The sequence below is a fragment of the Cyclopterus lumpus genome, chromosome 10, assembly GCF_009769545.1.
Source record: "Cyclopterus lumpus isolate fCycLum1 chromosome 10, fCycLum1.pri, whole genome shotgun sequence".
Taxonomy (NCBI): Eukaryota; Metazoa; Chordata; class Actinopteri; order Perciformes; family Cyclopteridae; genus Cyclopterus; species Cyclopterus lumpus.
In genome coordinates this window covers 13,360,813-13,370,286 of record NC_046975.1, presented here as the reverse complement: position 1 = coordinate 13,370,286, position 9,474 = coordinate 13,360,813, and the positions used below count along the sequence as shown (strand labels likewise).

The 9,474-nt window shown below is 41.4% G+C and overlaps 1 protein-coding gene across 1 annotated transcript; it reads right to left on the bottom strand.

The window, feature by feature from the left end:
• Nucleotides 1-807: 807 nt before the first annotated feature.
• On the bottom strand, nucleotides 808-8,947 carry hrh2a (histamine receptor H2a). The gene is made up of 4 exons (XM_034544254.1): nucleotides 8,918-8,947; nucleotides 2,435-3,692; nucleotides 2,077-2,248; nucleotides 808-832 (listed from the first exon to the last, which is right to left on the bottom strand). Exons 2-4 carry the CDS (start codon nucleotides 3,438-3,440, stop codon nucleotides 808-810), a joined length of 1,203 nt encoding a protein of 400 aa, XP_034400145.1. The 5' UTR covers nucleotides 3,441-3,692; nucleotides 8,918-8,947.
• Nucleotides 8,948-9,474: the final 527 nt, after the last annotated feature.

Here is a 9,474-nt window from a genome sequence, read left to right as displayed (position 1 = left end):
GATTATTCACTTAACCACTGTGGCGAGTGTGGATTAGTTCCACCTCTTGGTATCGAGATCAGTCATTTTGCATCAACAATCACTTACAATACGGAGCTGCACATTAATGTTTTAGGAGGTATGATGGGTGCTAGAGAGAAGTTGTGTGCACATAAGATTATTTTAGCACTCAGAAACTGCTCTAATCCTAACACAATACATGTACAATTTGTATAGTCAGTAAATACATTAGTAAGTAAAAGACTCAAACAAATAGTTCAGAAAAAGAACAGAGATTACAATAGATCATAAATAACAATACATTCTGCTGGTTACAGCTTTAGATACATTCCTTTATAAATAAAGATAGTAGTTGTAAAATCTTTCTATCTGAGTGCTGTGATGATTTCTCTTTTTAAATTACTTTTTTTTAGCCGTACTGGCTAAAGCACAAGGCCCGTTCTTATGTTGGCTGACCTGGTTGAATTTTGGGAAGTGTTTGATGTTGCACTTTGAATGTATAATGCTAATGTATAAAGTTAGTAACTGCTCTCAAGTTTGAATTAGGCAGTCTTTTAAATGTATTGGTTATCATGAAGATGTTGTTTTGTTGCTTTAACTAATACACACTTACCAGAGCAGCACACACAAAGTGCAAACCACTTAGTCGCTACTGTTCACAAAGTTAGAACAAAGAAATAAGAGCAGGATGTGAAACTGGATAATGTATCTCCTCTGTGCTAAAAGCACATTTCTTGGCCTAATAAGCATATTGCCATATGGCCTGATGCAGCGTGGATGACACCGCTAGGATCTGTGTGTCACAGTTCATTTGTTCTGGGCCCGACATCGTCTGGGCGGGGGCAGGGGGTGTAGGGGGTCATGGGGATGTCTGTGTGTATATCTACTTACATGTCGTATTATGAGTGCTTCGACTGCAGATAGAGGGGCTTTAAATCTCTGTCCATCTTCCGCCGTCTGTCTGTTGCTCTTTCCTCTCAGGCTGATGGAGTTTGGATCTTGGTTGCAACCGCAGCACCCAGCACCCACCTCACCAGCACAGGCTCAGCACGACCTGCACTCATAGAGAGGCATGAGAGATGAGAGAATATAATAATAATAATAATAATAATGCATTGAATTTATATAGCGCTTTTTGTGATAATCAAAGACACTTCACATAATTATAACATCCTAAAAGCTAAAAAAATAAATAAATAAGAATAACTAAAATACAGATAAAACAGTTAAAACAAATAGGGACTTTCTCAGTCGCTCAGACCCTAATAAATAAAAATAATAAAAACATGGAGCGAACAATCACACATTAAAAGCAGTTCTGAACAGGTGGGTTTTGATTTTTGCGATTTGAATATGGAAAGATCAGTGCAGTCTCGGATGAGTTTGGGGAGAGAGTTCCAGAGGGAGGGGGCAGATATAGAGAAGGCCCTGTCACCCCACGTCCGGTGCTTGGTCCTATGTGGGATGGACAGTAGATGGGATGGAGTGTGGTGGTGGAGCAGGTCGGTGAGGTAGGAGGGGGCCTGATTATGGAGGGCTTTGTGAGTGAGGAGAAGGATTTTGTATTGGATCCGTTGTGGGACGGGGAGCCAGTGAAGGTTCTGGAGAACAGGGGTGATGTGATCACGGGAGCGGGAGTGGGTGAGCAGGCGAGCAGCAGAGTTCTGGATGTATTGGAGTTTGTTTAGGATTTTGGAAGAAGTGCCATAAAGAAATCCGGTTCCAATAGTCAATTCTGGAGGTGATTAATGCGTATAACATGTTTGTGTCGCTGATTCTGATTTTGGGTTTAAAAGTAAGACAGAGACAGAATATATAATGAGGGCAATTAGAGCGGGGTGTCACATACAGACAGCCTAATGCACTAGTTCTTTTCTTGGTTTCATTGTGAGTGAAGAGAGTGTTGTAGCATTTTCACCTCAATTTGGATGTCACATTTGATGTATTCAATTTGAGTTTTGAGTCATGACTGCATGCTAGAACTTTATTGCCGACATGAACATCTCTGCATCATGTCATGTCTTTTAAAAAAATAATATATATAATAATATAAGTTCATGCTGAATAATAGTTTACCTTTCATTGCCGTTGACATCTGTAACATTAGTGCCGTTTGCAAATTGGATAGTTGCTGTGGCTGTCCTGCTGTTCATTTCTTGAGGCATTAAGTTTTGGTCTGTTTGACCTGCCCTGCATGTGACAGGGGTGTGGCCACACAGCAGCGTCACCTCTGTCAGCTGGTATCTGACTGATGGGAAAAGAAGGAAAATAAGTCAAACAAAACGGGAGAACCTGGGATAAGAACATATACAGTATGCTATATTAACACTGGATTCATTTTGTTGTTCATAAATATACATCCACTTTTAAAATGATTGGATTCTGAAACCTGTACAGATTTACCGACACACTTCAAGCTTTTTAACAGCTTTACCTGCTGTTAGAATAGGAGACGGCTGCCGGCTCATCCACCCACCGTAAGTAGGCCATCGACATCTCAGTAGATGGGTGTAGGCTGACCTGAAGTCCCTGTTGAGGGCCCCATAGAGAATAGGGTTGAGTGCTGAGTTGGTGTAACCTAGCCACAACACAATGGGGTATTCTGGTACTGTGCTTGGGTCTGGATGCTCATTTAGGCCCAACACTGTGAACAGGATGAAGTACGGCAGCCAACACACCACAAAAGCCCCGATCACAGCTGCCAGTGTCACTGTGGCTTTGTGCTCTCGCAGAGCCACTGCTGTTACGCTGGAAACCACAGTGGTACTGGTGGAAGGATTGTTCCTGCAGTTGTAGCTTGTGATGCAAGTGGGTCGGGCACTGATAATGCGTTTGGCCTGTGCCCGTGCAATGCGTAGTATTCGTAGGTACGTCCAGCACATAGCCACCAGAGGCAGGTAGAAAGTAAGAAGAGAGTCTGTCAGTACGTAGGGCCTGTTCAGCTCAAAACGGCATTTTCCCTCGGGAGCCCAGGGACCGTAGTTCTGCACTGTGCCATTAACAGTGTTCCACCCCATTTGGATGGGCAAGAAAGACACCGCCACAGACACTGTCCAAACACTGGCCATGGCCACAGCAACTCTCCATGGCAACACCAGTGAGGCGTATCTCAGAGGCATGGTCACTGCCAGGTAGCGGTCCACGCTGATGGCCAGGAGGGTGAGGATGGAGGCGGTGCACAGCATGACATCCATGGAGATGTAGAAGTTGCAGAAGGCCGGGCCGAGCGGCCACTCGTTGTTGAGCTGCAGGAGGGCGGAGAAAGGGAGGACCAAGAGGCCGAGCAGCAAGTCTGTCACAGCCAGCGACACGATGAAGCAGTTGGTGAGGCAGCGGAGGCGTCGGGAGGCGCAGACAGCCAGGCACACCAGCACGTTACCGCTGACAGTCAGAAGGATGAGGAGGGACAGGGTGACACCCAGCATCACTTGTGACAACATTATCGCTGGTGCTTCACTGGAGACAATCTGATGACGTCATCGCTGAAACTTTATGTGAACCATTGTTATGTTTTTTCTTTTCAGTTTTATATTAAATGAGAGGTCTCCCTTTTTTTCAAACAGGACATTCCCATTATAAGCCTTGGCCTCACATATACTGCTGGTACATATGATCATTCAGAGTGTTCCTATTCTTGGTTTTCCATGGCATCGCTGTGGCCTCAACACCATCTTCTATGGCTGTAGTGACACCTAGTGGACAGAGTTGAGACACACAGTTGGTAATCGGCACAGTATTTCCTGTCGTTTCAGATATTAATTACATTGGCATGGTTACTCAACAAAGAGGTTTGGTTTTAGCTGTTACTTATTATATATCATTTAGTTTTTCATTCATAGTTTATTTATTACACTAGCCTACTTTACATGCATTACATATGTATGTACCACAACCATAACTGGATGAACATAAAGAAAACACTCTCATTTTTCTTGTTTACCAAAAATATTGAGACACAGTATTTCATTTCAGTGCGTATGCACGCATTTGTTTTTATCTTTGGGCATACATGGACTCTGAGACCATTTTCTCCATCCATGGATTGACACAGTACCCTAAATGATGGAATACACTATTGCAGAATGTTTCTTTTGTATAAACAGACTCACAAACTATCTAGAGAATGGAGAATATAAATAAATCAAGTAAAACAAGTCATAGAGACCAAGTGCTGAAACTCTAGTCATGAAGACATAAACTACTGACTTGTCACCAGGTCGGAAGTAGCTGATAAAGATAATGAATTAGTTACCACTGACAGAAAGAATTTTTGTGTTTTTTTAATCTGCTTTTGGAGCTAACTCTGAAGATTTTTGTTTATGATTGTATTCTCTGATAAGTTTTTCAATAAACTGTGATAAATTTTAAACAACGTGACGAACTTACTATCTTTTGCTGATCAGTGGCCATGTGGTTTCATGTGTAGCACTAATGGTGAAAGTGAAGCTGCCATATCTGCTAATGGGAATTCCAATCCAACATATAATAAATCCATGAACCAAAACAGTAGTTTGCTTAGCTTAGGCCAAGATGTGCAACTGTGCAAACAGCCAGCACGGATAAGTATCTCTTATGTGCTACAGCTGATATGAAGCCAGCTCTTGTTTCAGTTTCAGTTAAATATGATTCACATTTTGATGCAGCCAATGCTATGGATGGAAGTTAGGTTTGACTGAGAGCAGCGAGAGAATAATGATATGATTATGAATACAGTTTCCAAATAATGGCCATGAACAACAAAAAGGTTGTTTATAAAACAATCAACATCAACACGATTTCTACTAGTTTGTAAAGGTAATTTGGACAAAAATAATTTTCTTTTGGATATGTAATCTTTTTTTTCTGACATAGACCTTGTCGAGAGAGTTTTAGAGTGTTATTTGTCTTTTGTGAACTCATTAATGGCGTGCCGGCATGAGTTTTTAATGTGTGCTTGGCAGAATGAGCGTACCTACTTGATAAGTGAGGATCTGTGTGTGGAGTACATGTGTTTGCGTCACTGGGTGGTGGGTAATGTTTGCTCTTCTATTTTCTAACACTGTAATGGACATTGGGACATTTGCCAGATTTTATCAGGAGCCGCTAACTTATCACCTCAAAGAGAGAGAGAGAGAGAGAGAGAGAGAGAGAGAGAGAGAGAGAGAGAGAGAGACACGTGGAGAGGTGCACACGCTGGCTTCGCATGAAGACAAAAAAAAGAGCGTTAGACTCCATAATGAAAGAAAAAAAAAAAACATAGAAAGAAAGGTTTTAATTAAAATCTGAATCGACTGAAACCAGAACACCGTCTCTAATCTATGAACTCTTCTAATGTTGGCTGCTTTGTTCCGTGGACACATTTGTCACAGACTCATTGTTTTGAACTTCATCCAGAGCAAACACTGATAACACAGCCACTAACTTATGAAGTGCAGCTCTCAAATGCACATGCCATCTCAGCCTTTATGTTTCACAGAGCCACTGACTGAGACCACACGTTTCAAATGTTTTCATCAGCAAAATCTGTCTCACACTGTCAACCAGTTCTGGCTCGGGTCCAACGCGTGTCTGTGAGGAATGTCCACATAAGGACATGTATTACAGTCAATAGAGGCTTTTGAATAACCTCGTCTTAACCTTGGGACATAATGTATATACGTGTGTGTGTGTGTGTGTGTGTGTGTGCGTGTGTGTGCGTGTGTGTTCAGTTGTTATCTGCCTTCAGCCAAATGCATTTGTTTCCCATGTTACAGTGCATGTGTCTGAGAGCATAACCATATTCGTTTCCTGTTTATTTTTGGATAAACATTTGTCTTATAATAAAACTTTATTAATATACAATCCTGCCCAGTCCGTTATCAAGAATTCCTCATAAGCACAAGCTTAGTTAGCACTAACGACTTCATCAAGTCGCTGTTAGTCTGCGCAGGCTGCATTCGAGCAGAAGGTCACAGTCAAAGTCATTCACCTTATGCTGAAGGATGATATCCTTCTGTAGTAAATAAAGCATCAGTCATTCAGATATAGTGCTACTTTATTACCGACCATCTGTTTTCTTTCACAAACTTCTCATTAGTTGTCCCCATTGGAAAACCATGGTGAGTGTTACTACATCTGTATATGTTACCAGAGACACACAGTCACACACAGTCACATGTCGGCTTGCATGTACACACTAACCCATAACCTGAAACATATGTCTTAGTAATGGATTTTGAGGACTGTAATGGATTGTAATGACTGCTGAGGGCTGTTTTCCAGAGGATGTAAAGGTTGCTCTACTTTCTGTGGTTTTCTGCAGGAGAATGCCATTTCATGTTTTCAAGAGACAACAAAGGGTTCCATGGATCTGTGGTTTTGAGGGCAGTGCTTTAAGAGGTCATCCTGGTCCAGGTCTATCTGTGTGTAGCAGTTGGGGAAATAAAATATGAAGTCGTTAACCTTAAGGAACTCCTACACAGCGTCCTCTCCCTGTCAACTATCATTCAGCACAAAAACGATGTAAATGAGCTGGAGAGGCTTCAATCTGCCTCATCTAGACCTTCCATTACTCAGTAAGTGGTCTGGTGAAAAGAGCCCAATTTGGGTATTGAGATAAAAGGCCGGCAGAAAAGAACTTGGAGCAGTGGCTCTTTACCAGACACAGTCTGAGCTCGGAGATGAGTAATGAGGTTATTTACCTCTCAGCTGGGACTCTTGCTTGATTTGAGATTCTCCAAATACCAAGTACTCATTCTGTGACCTTTCTTTTTTACCAGCCAGCTGTGCCCCTTTTAGAGATAAGCATATATGCTCTTCTTCAGATCAATCATTAAGTAATCATGTATATTGTCGTGAATGCAATGCAATGTGGTAAAATGTGTTTACACGGAGGAAATTGCTTAATTCTGCCCCCACTGAAATATTGTCAAATTCACTTTTTATGTGATTGCTGCAGATTAATTGCAGGAAATAACCCATTCATTCATTCATTCAGCCCACTAAAACTCAATCACAGTCAGCGTATCTGCCTCCTAACGGCTGTTAGGAGGTTTGGCAAGGTGACTCACCACCTGCCATGTTTCTACAATGCTGCTGAAACGTGTGGAGAGCTTTGTGTCAGCAGTACTGCCCGGCCCAAGTACACACAGTGACGCCATGCACTTAGCCACATGGATTGTTTGGTAGCTTGGTCAAACGTGGGAGTGGAAGCGGCAGTGGCTCGTATTCATTATGCCATCTTCTGAACTCTTTAGCAGAGCTGTAGATTGTTTATTCTAGATGTACTATTGGCCCACATAAAAGACCAGCAAGGAATTGTTATGAGGCCAATACACATTTATTTACTGAGGACTGAGAGTGAATAGGCCCAATGATGTCCCTGCATGCAGCGGCCATCACAGCAACATAATGCAATCAGACATCTGAATGCTTGATTTATTCTGATGTAATTCAATTGAGCAAAAATACTTGGCTCACTCGCTCCCTCTTTTCAAAGAAATCTATAGCTGCCTTCATTTTTTGTGAATGTGCCGTGGATGTGAGTGGGTCTGTGTGTGTGTGTCTTCCTGTTTGTCTTTGTGTTGTCCTTGACTGAAAGACCAAGAGAGAGAGAGAGAGAGCGAGAGAAAGGGATGTGGATGGTGGGTAGCCTGGTAACAGTTGTGTGTCCTGACCAGCGGAAGGAAGCAGTGGAATCTTGACGAAGCGTGAAAATGAAACTATCTGAGCGACAGACGTGAGTTCAGACAGGTACACAGACAACGTGGGGGGGTAATATGCATAGATACTAACGGCATGCCTTTCTGTGTCTCAGACATACACACACTTTAAGTTTTAAATTTAGGTCACACAGGAATAATGGATTGCCCTCAATGTGTCGTTCTTGTCCTCACCACACCTCTATAATGTCAACATTACAGCTTCTGGATGCAGCAGCTTAACAGGTGTACATTCAGACATGTGTAAAGAAAAACACATTTGCACAAGTTCAGAATCAACTAGTTCTCTGTCTTTTCTTAAAGTTGCTCTTTGTGGTCGCTATTTAAACCTCGAACTAGAAGGTATGCGTATGGTTCCCTGACACATCCTCTCTTTTCTGCTGGCTGCTTTAGCTGATACACACAGTGCACATTGAATTGTGTTGCTCAATTGGTTTAACCTCCACAATTTGAGCTCTAAAAATAATGATGTGCAACATTTTGAGTGCAATACATTTTTTTTCTACTCACTTTTCTTTAGGCTGCTGCCATGAAAAGTGATTTCTTGTTTTAAATATCTGACATCAGATATTACTTCTGTAGGTAAAGTATGTGGTCAGCATTAGAAATCATTATATGAAAATAAAAAGCATATCAAATATATAAAAGAGCATAAGCTACAGAAACTGTATCAAGATAACGGTGATGTTTAACTGTAGAACTTCAAAATATGTAATGTAGCAACCAATAAAAGATAAATTACACACAGCATAATCTCACTTCCTCATTTTCAGTACTGATTAAATGACCCCTTTGTATATTTGTCTTTGTGCATAGTTCACATGATCACACCAGGCTCAGGATCGACTCAGTTGAGCTCTCCACAACCACAAACCTATAAATTTGAATATAGGATATAGGATATGAATTACAAAAAATAAATAAATAGTTTTCATACTACTAAGCTGACAAACTTTCAGAGCAGGAACTGATGCTATGCGTCTGGTCAGGACAGAGGTTGAATGTCGTACTAACCAATCATAGCCTACGGCCTCGCTATCTCTATCTTTTATTTGATAACCATGTTTTCTTCCTTCTAATATTCTTGTTTGGCTGCTGAAATACATACCAGCAAATCAATGCAGACGCAGAGCAAATATTGAGTCAAACAACGTTATGCTGTCACAAACACAACTCATTCAAATTGTTTACATATTAAATCTATTCAGCAATTATAAAGTAGGAATTCATCAACTCACCTCCGTGCTGCTTTTCCCTTCTGAGACGACTGCCCCCGCTGCTCTGCTCTGCTCTCTGAGAAGGGAGAGAGCCACAGAGTCTCTCTCTCTCTCTCTCTCTCTCTCTCTCTCTCTCTCTCTCTCTCTCTCTGTCTCGGGTAATTTGCATTTGAAATTATTTTAATAGCTCTTCCATTCTCTAATCATGCCTTCTGACTTGCATGTGCAGCTTCTAGGGTTACTGCTTTTGGAGACTGGGAGGAATAATCAAAGTAACCTGTTGCATTCAGCCTTAATGGAATTGCTGGCAAAAAAAAGGTCCAGTTTGCAGCGTGCAGACCAGGGGCAGACACACAGGAAGGCATGGCATGCATCATTTAATGTATTTTAAGATTTGCTTTTATTCATGTCTTATGCTAACATAAATACCACTGCACTCTAAACTTTAAACAGTTTAATAATTCTTTAGCGCTTCATGGATGGATGGCTTTTGGGTAAGTCTATGAGAACTAGTTGCACTGGATTTATTTCACTGACCCGAAAGGTCACAAAGATTTCTAAATCAATCTCTTTATTTC

Bases quoted from the DNA above. Each gene is read 5' to 3' on its own strand.
- hrh2a (XM_034544254.1), bottom strand. From the start codon at position 3,440: ATGTTGTCACAAGTGATGCTGGGTGTCACCCTGTCCCTCCTCATCCTT. The intron at 2,249-2,434 runs GTAAAGCTGTTA...TTTTCCCATCAG, and splicing joins GTCTCCTATTCTAACAGCAG to TCAGATACCAGCTGACAGAG. The intron at 833-2,076 runs GTAAACTATTAT...GCCCCCGCCCAG, and splicing joins GATGTCAACGGCAATGAAAG to ACGATGTCGGGCCCAGAACA.